Genomic DNA, 23,087 nt, shown 5'->3' with positions numbered 1-23,087 from the left:
CCTCTGGTAACCCTAGTTAGGAAGTAAACTAAAGACAGGGAATACATGTACTCCAATGCTCACTGCAGCACTATATACAATAGTCAAGACATGGAAACAACCTAAATGTCCAGCGACAGAGGAGTGGATAAAGAAGATGTGGTACATATATACAATGGAATATTACTCAGCCATTAAAAGGAAAGAAATAATGGCATTTGCAGCCACATGGATGGACCTGGAAATGATCATGCTAAGTGAAGTTAGTCAGACAGTGAGACACCAATGTCATATGTTATCACTTACATGTGGGGGCTAAAAAAAGGACACAACAAACTTATTTGCAGAACAGGTACTGACTCACAGACTTTGAAAATCTTATGGTTTCCAAAGGAGACAGGTTGTGGGTGGGGGGATGGGCTGGGGGTTTGGGATGGAAATGCTATAAAATTGGGTTGTGATGACCATTGTACAACTATAAATGTAATAAAATTCATTGAGTTAAAAAAATAAAATCTTTATTAAGTCAAAAAAAAAAAAAAGGCAGGGAAAGGAGAGGGTGAATGGGTGCGGTTGTCAGGAGGCAGAATCAAGAGAACTTGAGAGTGGGGATAAAGAAAGAGGAAATGAATCAAGGTGACACTAAGCTTCAGCTTTGGATAAGTGACAGGACAAATGGGAGACAGAGGGGGACAAGCTTCCTATAAGCACCTATGCACAGTTAACAATGCATCAAACACAGTGAGGATTTTAACTAGATTATAAGGATCATGGCTTTTGCAGTATTTTTATCTAATTAAAAGAAATGCTTGACTCCAGTCCAGTTAATACACGTGACAACAAGCATTGCACTGTAGTCAAATGCCAGCCTGCTACTTGGGCAAATTACATCATCTCTCTGGGATCAGTGTTCTCATCTGCAATTTGGTTCACCTTCTTATTGCTGAAAAGCAAATGAGTGACGGTGAATACAAATAAACCTCCTGTGTGGTACACTGAATCTACGAAAGCTGCTCAGCTGACCCCAACATTTCCCCCCTCATCACGTCACCTCCTCCAATCAGAAAGTATTCCTCTTCGTGTGATGAAGGCTAGAGTAAAGCATCCAAGTTTCTACAGAGTTGTTCTACAGCCTGCCTCCAGCCATACACAGGAACTGTCAGTGTGCTTATCCCATGGGGGAAAAAAATGGTGCTTTGATTTGAAGTAAGAAAAATCACAGTGTAGTATGGTCTCCTGAGTAGTTTGTACAAGCTACAACTGAATCAAGATTATAGGCAGAGCACACTCCCTGGGTACAAATTTCAGTCTGCCTGTTAAACGGTCTATCAGGCCAGGATCGGCAGAGGGATGCTAACCTTTGTTGCTGCTGATGGACCCACCACCACCCCAGCCACAAGCCGCATCACTGACTCAAGCTCGCTATCTCGCTCTCCTTGATACACTTCCCTCCCAGCTTCCCAGCTGAGCTGTCATGATTCACACTGTCTCTGTAGGGCTGGATTTGCTAAGATAAGATAATGGCCTTTTATGTGCAAGCACTGTGAATTCCTCTCCACCCCTTGCTCAGGGAAGACAATTTAAGTGGAAAGGAATAAATTGCTGGATTTAATACAGTGACCAAACACAAAAGCCTAATAAAAATGTCAGAAGTACATGCTCTAGAATGGCAAAGAATTGTGGAAGCACACTAAACATGTCGGTTGTGCCTTAGCAACTCAAGTAAGGATACAAAAATGATGAGATGAATCTAGCAGCCCCAATTGCTTTGTATCACTTTAACAATTTTAATTGTGTAGTAATTTTGTAGCGCTATGGCTTTATTTGCAAATTAGACAAAATTGCACACACAAATGTATAAAAATATTATTCGGAAATTTATAAGTAGTATCAGAGCCACTGTAGAATAGCCTTTTCTAGACACTCAATATCACAGTGAGGAAATTGGTATGAAAAGCCACTTATGTACAAGTGCATATCTTATTCTCATATAAGAGATGCTAATTGAACAAGTTTACTAATTGCCAATCTCTTTAAACTTAAACACTATCAAGGGAGAACAAATGGAAAGATATTAAGAAGTTAAAGCTTCAAATGCTTTCTGTAGAGCATCTGCCATGAAAGATGACTATGGATCTTTTGCACTGCCTGCACTTTTACTTCAGCTTACAATTATCTGCAAGTCCACTCTGTGTGAATATGGCTCTATGGTGAATAGAGATGAAAATGCCCAAGCCCTCCAGGGGTTTGTTAACAAACTAATAACAAAATTAAACCTTTTCTGCAATATACTAGACTTAGTCAAATATCTTTAACTTCCTAGGTTTGAGGTGTATGGATTAATCATGTTAAAAAGTAATTAAAAATTCTGCATATTGAAAAGTATCTATTGTCTGGTATGACATAGGGACACAAAAGAAGAACCCCACTTGCCAGGTGGGGTGGTAGCACCCTCTGAATGACAGCAGTCTCTATGGACAGGAAGTAAAGCAGTGCTGGTGAGTAGCAAAGCCAGGTGAAATTTCAACATTCCAGAAGCAGGAGGGGGAAGATAGAGAATTCCATGAAAAGGGAGAACTCCTGAAACATGCAGGAAGAAAAAGGAAAGGATAGCTTGTAATGTGACTCTAAAGAGTTAGGCTTCCTGGTCTGGGGTGGGGGGGATCGATGGGGACAGCCAAAAACTAGAAAACAATAACAAATGATTTTAATAAATGATGGTAAATGTTTCTTTTTCCTCAATCCATTTAAGAGTGGTTTGACTTATGAAAAATATTTAACATCACCTGAACTCTGTGGCAGATGCATTTCATCTTCCGTCCTTCTCCACGACTCTGTGACATTGATCTCAACGAAGATGATACTGAAGTGGAGAGGTTAAGCAATATGCTCCAAGTCACACAGTTAGGAAGCTCGGGAGCTAGGATTCAAATCCTGGCAGCTTGCTACAAAACCTATATTCATTCATTCAATAAATATTTATTTCTTGTGCACATATGACTATGCTCTGCCTTCATAAAACTTACATTTTAATTGAGAGGGACAGACATCCAGATAAATAAATAAAATACAAAATAGAATCGATGGTGATGGAGCCTAAAGAGAAAAAGGAAACAGGAAAGTGGGAACAGAGGGTTGGAACCCGCAGAAAAGAACCCCGACTATGACACAATGGATTATTTTTAATGCTTTTAATAAAATCCAAAGAATATACCTGTAAATATTAGATCATCTGAAGTGAATTATTTCTATTAAGCCCATTTCATCAGGCTTTGAAGCAGTTTTGTTTTAGCCATAACCTGGTGTTTTATTTGATATTTTCTCTTGATATTTGATATTCAATATAAATAAGAATTGGCAGTCAAAGCAACCTTCTGGGACAAGTAACAGAAGGCACCACAATTTTCAGTAATGATCAGTATCCGTATTGTGTTGAGAAGCACCTATCGGTATACGAAAAAAGAAAAAAAAAAGTGTCTTAGGAGATTTTAGTACTACTGGTTTCTTTTCTCTTCCCCCTGTCCCTAACCCCATCATATCTAAGTTATTTTGCCACTGAGTCCCAGAGACATGGGTTTTGACAAACAAACAAACAAACAAAAAAACTGAAAACAAGCAACGCTACGTTGACCTCAAAGCCATTACCCATCTCCAAATTACACCTAAAACACTTCTGGCCTCAACACTCTCTGCAGAGTGGGAAAGATCCCTGCAAGTTCACACTCAGTGGAGACAACACAGACTTGCCTGTGTAGCTAAAGCATGTGGTGCACAGCAGGCTTCAGGTGCTACAATGCCAGAAGCAGGGGAGGGAGAAAGGGTTAAGTGATACAATGTTCTCAGTCAGTAGGATAGAGCTGAGTGGTACTGTGTGTGAGAGAGAAATTTAGATCCCTTGGTAAGAATTTCAGTATCTTACTTAGCACCAATATCTGCGTATATGTGTGTATATATACACACACATATGTATGTAAATATCAAAGCTAAAGTACCAAAATTCTCACACGAGGATCTAAGTTTCTCCATCCCTAGCTTTACCAAAAGATTTCCAAGTTTAGTTTCTAAGGTAGGCTGAAAAGACCAGATGGATCAGTCCAATACACTGAAAGAGCTGTTAACCTGATGATGTCGATATGAGAAAGATAGTATTAAACCTCGACCCCTCATACCTAAAATAATTTCTATTTTTTAAACCTCAATCAGCATTAATGAAAAGTAGCTACTATTTTGGAACAGCAAAAGGCTGCTCTTGCTTTTTTGGATTAACTGGTGTTGGCAGGGGAAGGAGAGAGAAGGGGGCGCTGTATATTCCAATAACTTTGAGAGACAAAATTTTAAACAGATTTTTTTACTGCAAGATGACCTGGAGATGGACACACAAGTGTGCATTGCAGTTGCCGCAGAGAATATGACTTTCATTACTTCCCAACACATCTGACCACACAATGCTTGTCTTTTGGATCCCTGGAGAGCAAACTTTAAGGAATCACTGCTTTGAAACACAGTGCATCTAAAATAATCAGCATAACAATAAATTCAAGGCACTAAAATAACTTGTGGTTGAGAACTGGGGGGAAGAACTATACTTAAAAAAATTTAAATCTGAATCATCTTATAAAAATACAATGAAGTAAGTACCTTGCAACAGATATCACATGAATGGTATGGATAAAACTTTTATTTGGAAATAACTAAGTCTAGCAAAACAAGTTTATCTACACTATAAATGTGTAGAAAAACTATTCATAACTTTAATAGTATTATTCAACTAGATAACTTTATTTAGAAAATAAAGCAATATCTGGACTCTATTATTATTGATTTAAATTATTCTTCCCTTTAAATTAGAGTACTGTTTTTGAATGGGAAATGGAAGAAGAATAACACTTAACCATTTAAATAACATTCTGTTATATTTACAGCTTTTTTTGCCCCTCTGTTATATTTAGTTCAAATTCTTCATCCGACTTTGATCTAGTATCCCATTCTAGGCCACAGAAGGATATCTGATAACTCGGAAAATGACAAAACATCATGTTGATAATAGTGGCACTGCCCATTATGTAATACTTTGCATAAGATTGACAAGAATGAAAGAAAAAGTTTTTCCAGACCCTCTCAGGTGAAAACTCTTGCCCTAAAATCTGATGACTGATACACTTGGTGATTTTTAAGGTAATTATTGTAAGCTACATGCATTAGTCTTGTTCATCCAACTTAGCTTTTTCAAACACACTATTTGCTGCAGTAATTTCCCGCGTCAGCTAAATTCCAGAGGATTACATGGTGGGTGGGGAGAGGAAAAAAGGTATTTCCTTTTATCAAATGTAACTACGTCGCTTTTTCATCCCATCACGTTCCTCTGTAATAAAATAAGAATCCAGGGTGGTCACTTGTAGTACCTGATTAACAACTTTCCTTGAAACTATTCATTAGGTTTGGAATCCAGTTCCTCAAAGAGAGGGAAAAAAAAACCACACCAACTCAGAGAGGGAGCCCCCCATCTTTTAGAAACAGATTCCAGATTTCAGCTGCCTTCAGGGTATTCAGGTTCTATGCATTCTATTCTCCTCTAAAGGTCAGAAAAATTAACTGTCCTGGGTGGGCCATGCATTTAGTAGAGTGAATTACAGAAAATGAAGGTCCCCGTTCACAGTCCTATTAAAATCAAAAGGTGGTAGCACAGACACAAACATAAAATCCTGTGTCGACCATTATTCTCCCTTGATTTGCCTTGTTTGGTTTATAACTCATTTTTCATGCTACCATTAGCGATGTTTGAGAGGCAGGTGATTATTGAAACTACTTCAATTATACACCACTTACTTCGTAGTGAGGGATTATCAAGTATCAGGATAACCACTTAATACTGCGTAACCATCAAACCTTCTCCAATTTTTTTTAAGCTAATTCTTCAAACAATTTATATTTAATAGCAAAGCCATGTAAAATGTAGGCAGGCTATATTTATCTAATACAGAAACTGCTTTTATTTATTTTTTTTAGATTGTCAATAGGAAAGAAGAAAATCTCAAAATCATTCATCCACAATCTAATTATCTAATTCCCAGTTTATTACCATGAATAATTCCATTATAATTCCTGCAAATCCTGTGAAGAGTTCCCTATAAATTCTTGAAAAAGAGCTAGAGCAAATTTTTGATATATTTTTATTTCCTCTCCTTCCTTCCATTATGTTTGAGTATTCCCTAGACACCAGGAGGCCTTATGCTAAATTACTGCCCCTCTCTTATCTGACTTATTATATACTTTTATAAACCAATAAACTGGTCCTTAAATCAAGTACTTTTGCTTAGCATCAGCAGCTAGGGACCAGCAGAGTTAGGAACACAACAAGGAGTATGTCTTGACTCTTGAGCGACACAAAGATATCTTATTCCAAATGCAAACTATGGACTTCTTTGAGCTTAATTTCTGTAAAGCAATCAGTTTCAAAGTATTTATTAAGCAACCTGAACTAGACTAGATGCTATACGTAAAACAAAGACAAATGTAAGCAAGAGTCTTGGCAAAATTAACGCACATTATGAATAGAAAATGATACTTAACATGAGATAGATAATAATCACGGTAGTTAAAATAATGAAAAACAAAACAAAACAAAAAATGCTTAGCACTTACTACTGTCCTTTAGTAAATAATTTACACAACACCTCCCTGAGGTAAGTTCTACCATCATCCTCTTACAGGAGGGAGAATCTAGACACAAAGCAGGCAATTGAGTGACATTCCTAAGTTTACCCATTAAGTGATTCAGACCCTGGCAGTCTGATTCAACAGTCCTGTACTAGGACCCATTACATTATAATGGATGATCATTTGGAGGTAATTAAAGCAGTTGAGAAAAATGTGGTAGAGGAAGTGAGGCTTACAAGAGGACAGTAAACTATGCTACTCCTAATTGGAAGCAAGGAAGGAGTTCAGAATGTGCTAGGAATTTCTAATCAGCAACAGGGAAACCTGCTGGCCTGGGATATGGCATAAATGTGCTAGCAATGAGAAAGTTAAAGCACTAATGCAGAACTTGGTGATAGTGGGTATTTTTAAGTCAGGCAAATGGGGTTTTGTGCAAAAAGGGAAGTTAATTTTAACTACCTAATCCCTGGAAAGTGGACTAGACTATCTCCAGATATCATGTCTTCTGATCTCCTGATAGGCAACCGTTTCAATAGAATAACTATCAAAGATATTTGTTACAGTATAATTGTTCATATTTAGAAGAGTTATTCCCATTTTTTTAAGATGCAAACCTGGAAACTTTATCTAAAACAAATCTTGAAATCTTTCTCTTTCTTTTCCAGTTAGAGATTCCAAACAATTAATGCATGAAATTTTAACAATGACTTTCTCAATAGAAGAGCAACATATCAGCGGCTTTCTTAGTATCAAAGCAACATATTTAATCTATGTTAAAAGAAATGTCCTATAATTTCCCTAAATATTTATTCTTCAAACATTTTGAACATTCACAAAATATTTATGTTTCTGTAGCTTTCAGAATCCCCATCTCCAACCAACCACACACCTACACACACCTACACACACACACACCTGGTTGGCTTGGAATTTCAACTGGTATAATGCACTACATCATTTAGAGTATACTAGTTATCCAGTATGTTAGGTAACCAGATATTGCCACTCCTTTTTTTTTTGTCCTTTCTCTTTCATACATTTTAACTTCTGAGCATTTTGTGTCTTGTAAGTACCTCAATCAAAAGATGGATACTTATGTAAAGGAGGTTAACACTTAAAGCAATATTCCTACTTGGGTTTTTTTTGTTTGTTTGTTACTAGCCTCTGGATGGAGAAACAGCTTTGGAAGAAAAAAACTCGATGTGGGTTTTAAAAAAAAGTTTTAGAGAAATACTGAAACTTGATAGAAGTAAGGAGAGCATATAACATTGTACTAAGTGCCTATGTAAAGCTCAGCAGTATTTTCTGAACTAGAACGTAATTCTTGGTTCAAAGCAGGGCTTTCTATTAAGAGATTTTAATAACATTCAATCCTCCTTGCAGTCTTTTACCATGAATAATACAGAAAGGAGGTTTTATCCTGAGGCATTTGAACCTAAACTTAAAAAAGGGGATAAACATTTTTAGTTTCAATATGAATAAAAAAAACTACACTATAATGATATACTCATTTCTGGAAAAGCTAAGAAAGATTTTACTTGAACAGTAAGTAGCTTAGTAAATATCTCTTAATCGTTCATATATTGGAATAGGAAATTATATATCTGGATAAAATGAGATGAATAACTGACAAATTTTAATAATACTTTTAGAAAAAGAAAGTGTTACTGATTGTGCAGCAGCCCTTGATAGTACGTACATATTATGTTTTCCAAATGTTATCAATCTGTTTCAAGACCATTCTTTTTTAGGTAACTCTTTTTATAAAAGATCAAGAATAAGTGAAGGCATTTGATAGCATTGAATTTTTCAGTAATTAATGAAGTGAATTTGAATTTTCTTCTTAATGGCATCATTCTTCCTACTGTCCATATACAAACATCTTTCATCACACAACAGTAACAATCTCTCATTAAATAATGATGATGATAATATAACAGCAATTTTTTCCCCCTAGAATTTGCTTGAAAATAATATTACTTATTTTGACCCTGATTCTTAAAACAATGTAACTACAGCGGTAGTTTAAAAGATGTAAAATACATATAATAATCGGTATTATAAAGTCCTTTAACTGGTAACTTCAAATGTTTTATAGCAGAAAACTTAGAATGTAAATTAAATAATATTTAAATATTTGCACAAAAATAAGTGTTTAATTAAGACATATTTTGAAGATACAAATCTAGAAACCTTTTAAATAAGCACACCAGATTTCGAATGTAATTTAAATTACTATTTTAGGAAAAGAGGGTCAAGGTTAAACTGTTTGTCTTCCTTAAAAAGTTTATAATGTCTTTTGTGTCTCTACTAACAAAAAGAAATCTCAATGAAACTTGGATATTAAAACCTCCCAGGAAACCAACAATAAAAGCTGCTAAGAATCTCACAACTTTTTTTTCCTTAGGTGTTAATTAAATGATCATTTAACACTGAAATGTAAACACAACATTTTCATCTCCTGACAGCACAGCCTATTATAAATCCAGGGTAATAAAAGTCTTGGTGTTAACACTCGGAACCAAGTTCCCACAACACTCTAAGATGCCTTGTCGTGTCTAAGGTTAAGCATCTAGACACAAAACAAAGCCTGTGCCTACTCTACTTCCAGTGCAATTTTCCCATCGCCCAGTGACCTAGGTAACACTTTGAGCAATAAAGAATAAATTTAATTTCTCCAGCATTTTGTGAGGATTAGAAACAATTGTTGGCTTGCAATGACTTTTTATCCCTGGATTCTTTTCCTCCAGAGCATTCCTCTGGTCCTAAAAGAGAATTCTGATGGTTTAAGACACAGAACAAACAGAACTTTAAATTAGGCTTTTTTCAATCCATTGGAACTGTTGGAGGGGAAGCAATCAACCTTTCTCTGTGCTGTTCTCAGCTATTCACATACTTCAAGCTTTAATCTCTCACTAGTAGAAGAAACCTATCATGACGGGGGCAAAGCTATCTTTTCCCATTCTGTTTCCAGACTTATTTATTTCTCTTTAAGGTTTTCTTTCTTTTTTTTTTTTTTAACACTTAAATCAAGTTGCCAGACTTAGCTGTTCACATTCACTCGGGGGGGCATTTCAAGAGGCACAGATGTTCTCTTAAAAACATTTCACACAGTCATGTCATACCCTAGATCCTGGGTATCGCCAAAGATTGGCTTTTTTACTCTTCGTTGCTTCCTTTTCTAGAGTTTAGGGTTTTTTTTAAACTCTTGCCCCAAGTTTCTTAGGTCACAATTTATCAAGTAAATAACTGCATGATCGCAATTAACCTGGCGGTAAGTGGTAAGAAAAGGGCATATGCCACATTCATCTGAATGCAAAGCTTATGTACATATTGGAGTTATAAAAACAAAACAAAACAACTTCTGACTCAAACGTATTTCATTCATTATCAATCACTGTTTAAATCCTAAAGCTAAATGGTGTGTAATTTGAACTGCATTTTGATAAAATGTTTATAGTCTAAAAATGCACTGAAAATCATACATGTAGCTGAGGCAGAAGTGTCAATGTCCCACAGATCAAATTGTATTTGTATATTACAAGTTGGATGGAATAATTGTCTTATCTTGTTTTTAAAACTAAAATTTTAATTACTGATAAATATGTTCTTTAGCAACACATATAAATCTCCTGAATAACTCTCAGAATAGTTTACCTATAGCTTTAGGAGTTTACTTGGCATTTTCTTTTTTTTTCCCTCAGTATCTTCTAAGATGTATTTTTCCTTCCTTTTGTTATGCAGGACAACACATCATTAAAACGGCCATTTAATATGCAAACTAACATGAATAGTTCCTGAGTCACAGTCTCTTTTTCTGCCCTTAATTCATTTTATATAAGAATTTTAAAATTAAATGAATCATAACTGGGAGAGGGTAAGAGACCTCGTTAAGAACATTCTGGCCTTAATGTACCTTGTGTTGCCAAGTAAGGAGAAATGGAATGGTGCAAATGCACATTTTATGTTAATTTGCAGTGTTAAAAAATTAATGTGGTTATGCTTATGTATGTGCTACTACACTGAGAATAAATGCAAGAGAGACATTAAAGAAAACCAAGAGATTTGCTGACTCTGGGCAATTTGCAAGGATATTTGTGTGATTATTATTTCATCCTCTCTTGCAATGACAGAATGATAATCCTACAAGTATCATTTCTATCAAACCTGAAAGGTGACAATGACCCTTTGAACACGAAATCTATGTTGTGACTTGAAAATTTCTCATGAGGTAAATATCATTCCCACTTTACCGATAAGAAAACTTGGCTCCAGAGGTGTCCATTGATTTACAAAGACAGCAAAGCCACTAATATCTGAGTAGATATTTAAACACTAGTATTTTATACCGCCCCTCGCAATAATAATTTAATTGATTTCCGTGTCTTAAAACATAAAATAAATATATTAAAATTAATTAAATAGAACTAACACCCCATGGGTACTTATTCCTAGAATTCATATTCGTATCAACTTCAGTCACCAAATTCTAATCTTGAGATGGCAGTGGCAATTTTATGACTGACAGTTATATTTTACAATATTCCCTGATCATGTGTATTCGATAATACCATTTTGACATGAAAACCATACACTTAAATTCATCTTTCAAAAAAGCACAATCACTCGCCACATACTCTGTAGGCTTTAATTTACATGCATACTTAGCAATGGCCGAGGTCCACAAATGCCACATACTATGTGAGGCCACATACCATGGTAGCTCTTCTCCCCAGCATCTATCACAGTATTACAAATTCAAGTTGGCAAACTGTGAGTACTTGTTGGTGGAGATAGAAACGTTTACATTTGGGAAGCAACCATTAGAACAAGTGCACTTGAGTGGGAAAGGCCTTCCTACACTTGACTTTCCTATGCCAGGAACTATGCTGTGGATTTCACACTCAGAGAGTCTACTTGGCAGACTGGCTACAGCAGAAACCTGCCAGCTTCTGACTTCCTCCAGCAACAAGGCTTCTATTAGTGATCCCTTGAAGGTAAAAACTATCCACAGGAGGCCTGGCAAAAATTTCAAGTACAATCTTAATCTGCATTACTTTTATAAAATCATAGTACTGCATGTTGATTTGTAAACAAAATCAAAAATAAATCCTGCCAATGGCTTGTCCTTTTTTTTCTTTTCCTCCATGGCAAGTGGCTATGGACACTCTGCAATGTGTCCAGCTATCAGTGTATCAAGTCTTTTGTCTGCTTACTTACAAACAAACCTTTGGTTATGTGACAGTCAACTCCTAAAATTAAAAACTCCTCATAGATCTCTGTTTGTGAAATGGCAAGAACAGAGTCCCTTGGGCGCAATAATAAGTAATTAATAAGTTCCTTAATAAATAATAAGAGACTTGGCGTTTTAATCACTGACAGTTAACACTTTCCCAAGGGTTATCTCTCTTACTGGATCTGTGTTTTTAAAGATAAGGGGTCAATCTGTTCCCCTTAGCAAGGGATCTGTATTAACGACACAAATCATGTATCCTATGATAACACAGACACATCACTTCTGAAGAACTTTTACTCTCTGAACCTGAAGCTCTCTGGCAAGGCATTTTCAGCAAGAGAGATCAGCAGCAGCTATCATGGCAGCTTTCTCCATGAGTAAGGATGTAGATGTGGCGGTAACCGTGGCAACTGTAACCTGCAATTCCTGCACTACCACTGTGGGATTTATTGTGGCAGGGGCCAAACAGGCCAAGAGTAAAATGAAGCAGGAGAAACTACGCACCTGACACCTCTAGGAGCCCACCCTTTAATCAGAGCTGGCAGAATTTAATTCAAGAGGACTTCTGACATAGGCATCACGGTTGTATTCGGCTTTCATCCCTGAATACAAGAATCCTGAGACTAAATTGGCATCAGAGAACTAAGGGGGTGGGAGGGTGGGGGGAGACGGGGGAGCGGTGGGGGTGGTAGTTTTACAGTTTTACGTAAGCGTAGCATCATATTAAATGAAGGTATATGTTGGTGGTGGTAGTTTTACGTAAGCGTAGCATCATATTAAATGAAGGTATATGTTGATTAGGTGAAAAATGGAACATTGTGATTTTGCTATGTCTATCAATACCCTTCGATGTTTAGAAAACCTAAGGGGATTAAACATTTAATTAGCCAAGATATCCTTTAAATTTAATTTGTTCTCCATTATTCATAATGCCTTCCCTGTGTTACTGTTTGCTCATTCAAGTTACAAACTCGGAAACCTGATGGAGATTTAATTCAATACATCAAACACTTACTGAGAGCCTTCTAAAGGTCAAGCCTTACACTAAACCCTGGGGATATTAAAAAAAAATGTTTTTGTAATACACGTACACCAGTATTTATATGCATAATTATAGAAAACTCATCAACAAATAACTGACAAGTATATTAGAGGTTATATCTGGGTAGTGAGATAATGAATAATTTATACTCCCACTTTTCTATTTTTCTGAGTTATCTAAACCTTTTTAAAATAAGCATGCATTAAAAACCAAAATAAAAAACTAAGGCTCTTCGTCTATGAGAAAAAGGAAATAACAGCTTCACTATGATATTTGTTACGCTTTACAAGTTAATTTTACCTTAATAGAACAAAAATTAAGTTTTCTGCCTAAAGAATCTCAACAATTATTATCAAAAACAATTTGGAGAACCTGAGATCCTATCTGACAGTAAATGAATTGTAACCTAATTGAATTAAGTGCTCAGAATCTATTTGTCTCAGGTAAGGAGTCACTAGGCCATAAAAAGAGTCCTTGGTTCTTGTAAAACTACTACTTACAATGTTAGATAATTTAGTGCCTCCAAAGCTCACTGGGGAATAAAAAATACCACTTGCTAACCAGAAATAAAGAGCTCTTATTCAAAGAAGTAAAGAAAATGAATCACTAGGACTTACATATTTATTTTTGTTTGTTCTGTTTCAGTACATAGAAGTGAAAAACGAGTTTCTGCAACATAGTTTGGCTACTTAAGCTTATGTTAGAAGTCTGGGTAAATATAATAACACTCAATGAAATAAACTAAAAACCACAAAACAAATATTTATAACCAAATGTCTAACCACGATCCTACCAATGAAATTCCTCTCTAATGAGCCAGATGAGTAGCTGCAAACCCAAGCTGAAGAGTGTGAATCACTCACTGGTAAACCACCTTTAAGTTACATGTTTCAGGACGATGTGTATATGCTACTTACAAGTTTCGATTATCATCGACCATTTCAAAAGTCACTGAAACTTCTCTTAATTAACCAGCTCCTAATTGCTCTAAAAATCATGTTCTCCACTCTTAACACTGATAATAAAAAATGCAACCTCGGTTTTGAAGGAGAAGCAAAGAGGTAGTTGGAGTCTGGACATAAGTTAAGAAAAGTATGTGCCGGCACTTTTAACCTCCAACCTACAGCCCTTCACTTGACTTTTCTCTTTACTTACACTTTCCATCTGTCAACAAGTGCTTGTAATTTTATTACACTGTCCTGTAGTTTGTGCAGAGTTGGTATTATTTTACAGAGTTCTGTTAATGGACTGGATAAATGGTAATGCTATTTAAACTAGTCTCCTGCTCCAACAAACACAGCTGCAACTGTACTACTATTTCTGAGCAAACATCTTGACCTGAACATGTAGTGCTCTCTCCTAACCCGTCCAAAGAGAAATTGGAGCAGACAGCAAAGGAAAAGCATATTTGGCCGCTAGCAGCAACCAACCGTGTCGAATCATAATTCATATACAGTGTACCCTCTTTTCTTTTATACTGCATTTAGAGTTTTAAAAAAAAGCATGTGTGATTCTTCACCTGGCATCTCATTTTCAGCCAAGAGTCAAATGGTGATTATTCATTACAAAAGCACAAAGAAATTCTGTATAATGGCCAGTAGATCAGACAAGATTTAATCTAAGCAAACAATGATTAAAAAAAAAATCAGTGTAAGAACTATACATGAAAACAAGTAAGCATTTCCACTGATTATGTTAGCAGGAAAGAATAGTATTAAGGAAGGTAAAAGATAAAATAAGTTAGCAAAAGAAATAGAGATACTAAGTAGCATTATGCAACAATTTATAAAGAGAAAATACATTTTAAATTTGTTTCTTTCATGAGTTCTAGATGTACGTGCCTCTACTAAATTATGTAACAGGGCAACTGTAGCTTATTTAGTATGCAAATACAATAGCCAGTCAGATTTTCTCTGTCATGACATATTGTCCCTGCTATTTATCCAAAATCCTGTATCCTTTGTCCTGTCACTTGTCTTTCTTGTGAGATAAAAGTTCATTTCTCAATGAACATTTTAAAGGACATTTCTGTATGTAGATTTGTGCATATTTTTCCATCTGTCAGAACATTTGTTTCAGGTTAGCTACTAGGCACCTGTGTCATATGAAGAAAACTTGAACTTGCATCCTTTCTCTTGGAAATCAGACTAGCCAAGCAGTCAGCTTCACAAGCTTTTGTTCCTTTATTTCTTGAAGATACTTAGTGGCGGTTGTTTAATTCAATGAGTGATCAGCATCATAAAAAACTGATCATACGTAGCTTATAATTTTCCTCTCAAGAGAAAGAGCATTGGTAAGAATCCACTAAATCTAATTCAGGTGAAACAACGGTGCCTCCACTCAAAAGAAGCTTCCTGGTTTGTAAGGTTCCTAACACCAGGGGAAAAAAAAATCACAACTCTATGATTCTATGTGTATCCAGTGCCTAGGTCAGGTGTCAAATCCCAGTCAGTATTAAACATTAAGCTGTAACTTCAGGAAAATCAAAGCATTCAAGTCCAATCTTCCATTACTTCCTAGGAAAATCCTTTTAGACAAACAAGCAGATTAGAACCCCTATGAACACATTTTCTAGCTGCCCATTTTCCCATTTTCAATGTGCTTTTAATTAACTAGAAAACACTTCCTTATAGTTTTTTATAAGGCTCTGTTTCTTCAATTCACTTAGGGATCTCAAGTCTTCTTTCATACAGCAGCTTCATAAGGTTATGAAATCATAACAAAAACATAAGGGAAAATCCTGTGGTCCACTCTATGATATTGCCAAAGGGGGAAAATGTTAAACAGAATATAATTTGCTAATAGGGGATTCTGCGCTAGATTATACTGCCTGAATTCCCCTAAGAAAATTCATCTGTGTACTTCTAGACTGAAAATCAGACATTCTAGTTTCTCAGAGATAGTGTTAAAATTGCTTCCTACATTTTCCCCTCTTCAGCTTAATCATTTTAATTCTAGCTCTAATGGTCATTCCAATTTAAATTATATTTTCACAACCACGTGGAAAGTGGACAATTTTTTAGACAATATGGATTGTTTTATATGCACACTATTAGCAAAGTAACAGTTTAACAGCACTCATTGTATACTAGCTTTGAAGTCAATTCTTCAAAATCCCCTCAATCAAAAAAAAAAGTTAAAGAAGAAAGTAGAATATTATTAAAAACATCTCTGCAGCCCTTCTTGGAGATAAAGCACAAAATAAGTATCAATTTATATTCATACATATAATCTTCATAGCAGCCTATATCCAGTTTCCTTGGTAAAAAGAGTCCTTAGAGAATTTCTGTTAAAAAGGTGGTCTTAAGGTTTCTTTATTTGATTCTTTTAAATTTACTTAAATTGGGCCAATTAACCAGCAAGGAATGCAAAACAGGAGAAACACTGCTAGGCGACTTTTGTCTAGGCCTTCAAGGAACAGAATCAGGCAGGACAGACTCTAGAATGAAGACCTGGTGTGTAGCTGGCTACACCTTTGACTACCCGGAAAATTCTCTGTACAGTGAACTAAGGAGTCTGGAAGACCTAGAACACATCCTAACAGAGATACAATGGGGGGGAGGGCTGTGGGAAGAGGGCCTTTCTAGTTCTCTAATTGACAACAATATGGAACAAGCAGGCTACAAAGGCTTGGCTACAAAGTCAAGTACAGACGAAAAGCAATCTCCTTGCTTTTTTCCACAAGCATGACCACAGGGGACTTCCCCACTCTCCAGGTGGGAGCCAAGCTCAGCAATATATTCTATCTCAATATCTCAATAATGTTTTCACGACATCCACGAACATCAATAATCATTGCTATTTATTTTCCCAGCACTTTGTAGCTTATCTCCCATCTGCACAAAATTATTCATACAGCTGAAAATCTAATTTTAAAAGCTTTGAAAATGTGTTTTCACTCTTGCACATTAGGTCAGCAAACAAGCATTCCCAGGGAGGAAAAACTAATTCTGCCTAAAACTTACATTATGTTCCTTCCAAAGAAGTACTTCCGTTAACAGTCGATGACGTATTTGATATGAAACCCTTACAGTCATTCATATTGCAGAGTTTGGAATCCTGGCTTTGAAAGGAACATTTAAGAGGAAATTTACAGCTCTCCTTAAATACCTTATAATAGTATTTCCAGACTAATAAACCCTACTTGAGCGCAGAAACAATATCAAAAAAGCTGACATTAAGAACCCCAACTTTATAAGAAAACACTGTCAACTTCCTCTGAAAAAGGCTACCTTTCCTTTCAAAACGTAATCAAAAGTTTCCAGAAAGAAGTCAGGTACATCTCTCCATCAGGACCAGAAAAGAATAATACAATTGCAATAACACATCCATGAACCAGTAAATGCTAACGAAATAAAAGAAACGGAACCACTGGAAAACCAATCATAAATTTCCAAAACCGAAAAGAAAGACAGAAAGAAAGAAAGGCAAACTTTTAATCCATTAATCTACTGGTGAAGAGATTCCAGGAAAGCACAAGGAAACAGGCCCAAAAATACATTTAATAAAACACAAGATACTACCCAAAGCAACAATAACTATTTCTGTCTACTTACAGCCTGTAGAGCTTCGAAGTCCCAAGAAACAGCAACTCAGGAAACAGCTGAAGGTGATTTCTGTTTAAACGCCTTTCGAGAAAAACAAAAATAAAGCACATGTTACACAGAAAGAACCCGACAAAGAGTCTGTGATTGGGTCGTGTCATGCCTCATCCTGTATTTCAGGTAAGGATGAAATGACATTCAGGAGAATCCGAGCATTGCAAATAAAAAGTTGGTTACATCTTTTGTTACAGGACTCTTTAAGGCAACTTTCCATTAGGCTTACCCCGATGATGATTACTGGGGCCTGAACTCTAAATGCACATCCCATGCAACATGAGTCAACCAGTACAGACGCAATAAAAAGAATTTCTGGACTCAGACTCCGGTGTCAAGGTTAGGCAAATTCAACATACAGCAGAAACACTATATTAAATGGTGCCCTAAAATAATTCATATGCTGTTTCAAAATGACCTAAATTTTCAGCCAAGGCACTGAGGGGAGATGGAAATTTCATATTTTTTTTCCCGCTTTTCATTTAGTTTCAGAAAAATGTGTGAGAAAGCATCAGTAAGATTTGTCCCTCTAGGCAAAAATCAGAAGAAAACTGCAATCCACAGTTCTTGACTCTTAACTGAGTAAGGCTGAGTTATAACTAACAGTGACGGCAAAAATGTTTAAGTAATTCTTTTAATGTTTAACTGATATTGGGGTGTTTTAAATATTTTAGAAAAGAATCTGATTGCAACTCTAATTCAAGGGAAACCCTGGTGCTATGTAACTAAGCTCTTTTGGCCTATGAACACTAGCTAAAGACTGACACATTCTAGCCTCTATGGACCAATACCCCTAATGCCATTCATTTTAAGTGTCCACTTTGACATTTCAGTAAAAAATAAATGTTGACCTCTCCATTTTTCCAAAATTTAAATAAAATGATGGCAAGCTGAAGCAGAATACACATTTAAATGATGTATAAACTGCTAGAACTCTACAAGAGGGTAAAGATGTCCGGAAATGAATGTCACGCTGAAGAAACTTGAAGTGTTTTTTTTTTTTTTTTGTCTTTTTGCCTTTTACATGAGCCACTCCCTCGGCATACGGAGGTTCCCAGGCTAGGGGTCTAATCTGAGCTGTAGCCACCAGCCTATGCCAGAGCCACAGCAACGTGGGATCCGAGCCAAGTCTGCAACCTACACCACAGCTCTCGGCAATGCTGGATCCTTAACCCACTGAGCAAGGCCAGGGATCGAACCGGCAACCTCATTGTTCCTAGTCGGATTCGTTAACCACTGAGCCACGATGGGAACTCCTTGAAGTGTTTCTTGTCTTAAAGAAGGTTATGGGGACAGGAAAAGAGGGCACATCAATCTTGACACTTGTAAACGGTCATCAATGGGAGCAGCATTACACTTTAGTATCTGGAGGGCAGCAATGGCACTAGTCATTAAGAAATGGCACTCTTAAGAAAGTATATCATAAAGATGATCTTTCAAAGTATAAAAGATGTAGAGACATGGAATAATCAGCTGTAAGAAACCCTCAAATTCTTACTGCACATACATTCAACCAGAGCCCATATGCTTTTTTTTTTTTTTTCTGCAACAGATGGAACAAAGACAAATCCTACATTAGATGAAAAATTGGACCAGGTGAACCTCAGAACCTGTCTAGCTCTAAAATGCCATGAGGAGGGGATGGTAAGTGTGACTTTTGTTACACAACTTATATTATTAAGAAGTTGATCATTTATAGAAAAAAATCTAAGCACTTAAAAAATGCATGTTCATAAAAATGTATATGGAGACAATTAGAAAGAAAATAGTAAAATTTGCAGTGAAAAGGTGGGCTTACTTTTTACTTACACTACTTTTTATGAATACAGCATAAAATTATGAATAAAGGTCAAATTTAAAGTGAAACCAAAAGCTTTTATTTTTTTCTTTGCTGATCATGACTCTGAGGAAAGAGTACTTTCAGATTCTACTGCTATACAATTTCAAGAAAATAGAACTTAATTATGACTTTGTTACCTTTGCGTCCAAAAAAATAGATTACAGATATTCACAAGAGTGGCCATGAGAATTCTTCTAGGGAAGACTCCCCATTGTCCAAAGAGCCGATCCCAGTTTTCAAAATGACAGAGATGTGCTTTCATCATCTGATCCAAATGCACTAATAAACATCATCCAGGATTCTCCAGCCAAAACACGCACGGTCCTTCAGGCAACTCTCTGTATGGAGCCTTTCCCTTTCTCCAAGGGATACTTTCTTACATCCTCTGTGTAATGCTCTGATTCTCCTACATCAAGTTGGTTCCTCCCTTGCCTGTGCCCCCATATCCCGGTACCAGTGGAGTCCCTCACACTGTATTATATTTAGTCACATACTGGTCTTATTCCCACTAGGCTGTTAAGCTCTTCGAGGGCAAAAGTCCTACCTATGTATCCCCTTCCTTCTTCCCTTGCACTTGTCAGGTTCTTAGGAAGTGCTGAATGAGAACAAACTGTTCTTTGCATTTTGATACAGTTCAGCCAAACCCTAGCATGTGCATTTTATGTTCGGCCAACTTTCTCCAGGCATGCTCCCTAAGGAAACTGCCTTAGGTTTTACTCCCCCTCCAGATAACTGAGATCCCACCACCAAACCTGATTTTGTGTGCCCTACACAGCCTCCTTTCCCTCCATCCACCTCCCCCAGCCGTGTCATTTAGAAATTGGAAAGCATCTGATGTGTTGAAACATATTCAGATATCTAAATGACTGAGAGCTTCTACTAGATTTCTTTTCTTTCTTTCTTTCTTTCTTTCTTTTTTTTTTGTCTTTTTGCCTTTTCTAGGGCCTCTCCTGCGGCATATGGAGGTTCCCAGGCTAGGTGTCTAATCGGAGCTGTAGCCGCCGGCCTACACCACAGCCACAGCAACGTGGGATCCGAGCCACATCTGCAACCTACAACACAGCTCACAGCAACGCCAGATCCCTAACCCACCGAGCAAGGCCAGGGATCGAACCCACAACCTCATGGTTCCTAGTCGGATTCATTAACCACTGAGCCACAACAGGAACTCCCTTCTACTAGATTTCTTGGGAATGGGTCTACATTGTATCGTTTCACATATTGTAAGAAAGCAGGTAATTTGGATAGGGTGTAGTCAGTGTATTTTCTCAATTTTTGTTCATATTCTCAGTGGTACTTAATTCATTCCCAAAGTAATAACTAACATATATTAAGCTTACTAGGTGATAGTCACTGTTGTGAGAGGTTCCATGAATTATCCTATTCATTCTCACATAAATTATCTCATTCATTCTACCCCATGAGTACGTGCTATTATTATTGCCATTTTGGAGGGAGGCATACAACTCAAAGAAACTATGAAGCTAGAATTCAAATTCAGGTGGGGTGACTCCAGAACATACCTTCTGAATCACTGCTTTCTAAGAGACACACTCTAAACATTGCTAAATGATAAATCAAAATGACGTAATCCTGAACTTTCCTTTTCATCCTCTTTTTGAGGGGAAAAATAGAGTTTTATATAGCCCACTTCTTCAATATCTATGAACGAATCACCTGAAAATAAAACACCAAATTTCATTAAAAAGAAAACTAGTTTTATAGTCAGCTCACTATTTTAAAGATATATTTAAAATACCTAAAGTTGAGAGAAAGAATGAGAATACGTATAAAATATTTTTATCAGGATTCAAGTAATTTACCACTATTTCATGAAAATTACTATGAATGACCTTACTGTGTCTAAACCATCCATGTGAATAAGACAATGTAGTACCATACCAAAAAAGGTAGATAATGGGTAATGTGATTGTCTGACATAAACTGTACAAATGTTTTATTAGGTCAGACTCCCAAAGCAATAGAAATAAAAACAAAAATAAAAAAATGGGACCTAATTAAACTTATCAGCTTTTTGCACGACAAAGGAAACCATAAAAAAAAACAAAACCAAACAGACAATCTATGGAACGGGAGAAAATAGTCGCAAATGATGCAACCGACAAAGGCTTAATCTCCAAAATATACAAAAAAAGAAAAACTCATATAAGTTAACAACAACAACAACAACAACAAAACAATCCAGTTGAAAAATGGGCAGAAGACCTAAACAGACCTTTCTCCAAAGAAGACATACAAATGGCCAGTAGGCACATGAAAAAGATGCCTAACATCACTATTAGAGAAATGCAAATCAAAACTGCAGTGAGGCACCACCTCATACTGGTCAGAATGACCATCATTAATAAGTCTACAAATAGCAAGTGCTGGAGAGGGTGTGCAGAAAAGGGAACTCTCCTACATGGTTCGTGGGAATGTACATTGGTACAACAACTATGGAATATAGTATGGAAGTTTCACAGAAAACTAAATATAAAAAACTACCATATGATCCAGTAATCCTATTCCTGGGCGTGTATCCAGACAAAACTATACTTCAGAAAGATACATGCATCCCTGCGTTCACTTCAGCACTATTCACAATAGCCAAGGTATGGAAACAACCTCAAAGTCCATCAACAGATGACTAGATTAAGAAGATGTGGTACATACATGCAGTGGAATACAACTCAGCCATAAAAAGAACAAAATAATGCCATCTGCAGCAATACGGACAAACTAGGGATTATTATGCTAAGTGAAGTCATAAAGAGAAAGGCAAATACCATATGATATCACTTATATGTGGAATTTAAAATATGGCACAAAATGAACTTATCTACAAAACAGAAAGAGACTCATGGGCATAGAGAACAGACTTGTGGTTGCCAAAGGGGACGGGGGAGGGAGTGGGATGGACTGGGAGTTTGGGGTTAATAGATGAAAACTATTACATTTTGAAATGGACTGACAATAAAGTCCTGCTGTGTAGCACAGGGAACTATATGCAGTCTCCTGGGATAGAACATGATGGAAAAGAACATTAAAAAAAAAAAAGAATGTGTGCATATGTATGACTGGGTCACTTTGCTGTACAGTAGAAATCGACACACTGTAAATCAACTATACTTAAAAAAACAGGTAACATGGTAAGATGCATGGAAAAATAGTATGATTTTATTTTTTTTCTTTAAAAGACTATCCGTACATTTTTGATTCCTGTTCTTCTATTACCCCTTCCATCAGTACTAAGAATAAAGGGAAACACAAACATTAAAATAAAAAGTGAAACTCTTCCAAAATATTCAGTGAAGGAAAAAAGACTGAAATCCGAGTTTCTGTACAATGACTAGAAATTAAATATTTAAACTAAGGAGGATTTTTTTAAAAGCTGGAATTAAGTTAAAGATTATAAAGATGCATAGCCGTTTCTAAATAGAGCTGGAGGAAAAGTAATCTAACTTCTTATAAGACCACAGAATAGTTCCTAGTGGCTCGAAGAGGAGAGTGTCCTAATAATAATTAGGATGAATTTGTTAAAGTTAAAACCTGATCGTCTAAGAACAGATAAACAGCATGTAGGAAAATCTGTGCATCTTAGAGGAGGATTTATGGGAACCAACATAACTCAGCTGCATTAAGCAGAACAGAGGGGTCAATTACCAATTGTTCCCAGCAAGGGAATTGTGTGGAAGGACAGATAACAGAGATTTAGTGATATCCAGGTCCTGTGTC

The 23,087-nt window shown here is 36.4% G+C and overlaps 1 protein-coding gene across 1 annotated transcript in view; it reads right to left on the bottom strand.

Annotated features, from left to right (window-relative positions):
- Positions 1-23,087, bottom strand: part of SLIT2 (slit guidance ligand 2) — a 382,101-nt gene that overhangs the window by 344,477 nt on the left and 14,537 nt on the right. The window contains 1 exon segment of the mRNA XM_047797929.1: positions 17,471-17,542. Coding sequence (XP_047653885.1) covers positions 17,471-17,542 — 72 coding nt within the window.

Source organism: Phacochoerus africanus, chromosome 10, assembly GCF_016906955.1.
Source record: "Phacochoerus africanus isolate WHEZ1 chromosome 10, ROS_Pafr_v1, whole genome shotgun sequence".
Classification (NCBI taxonomy): domain Eukaryota; kingdom Metazoa; phylum Chordata; class Mammalia; order Artiodactyla; family Suidae; genus Phacochoerus; species Phacochoerus africanus.
Note: the sequence above shows the minus strand (reverse complement) of the source record. Positions and strands in the feature narration are given on the sequence as shown.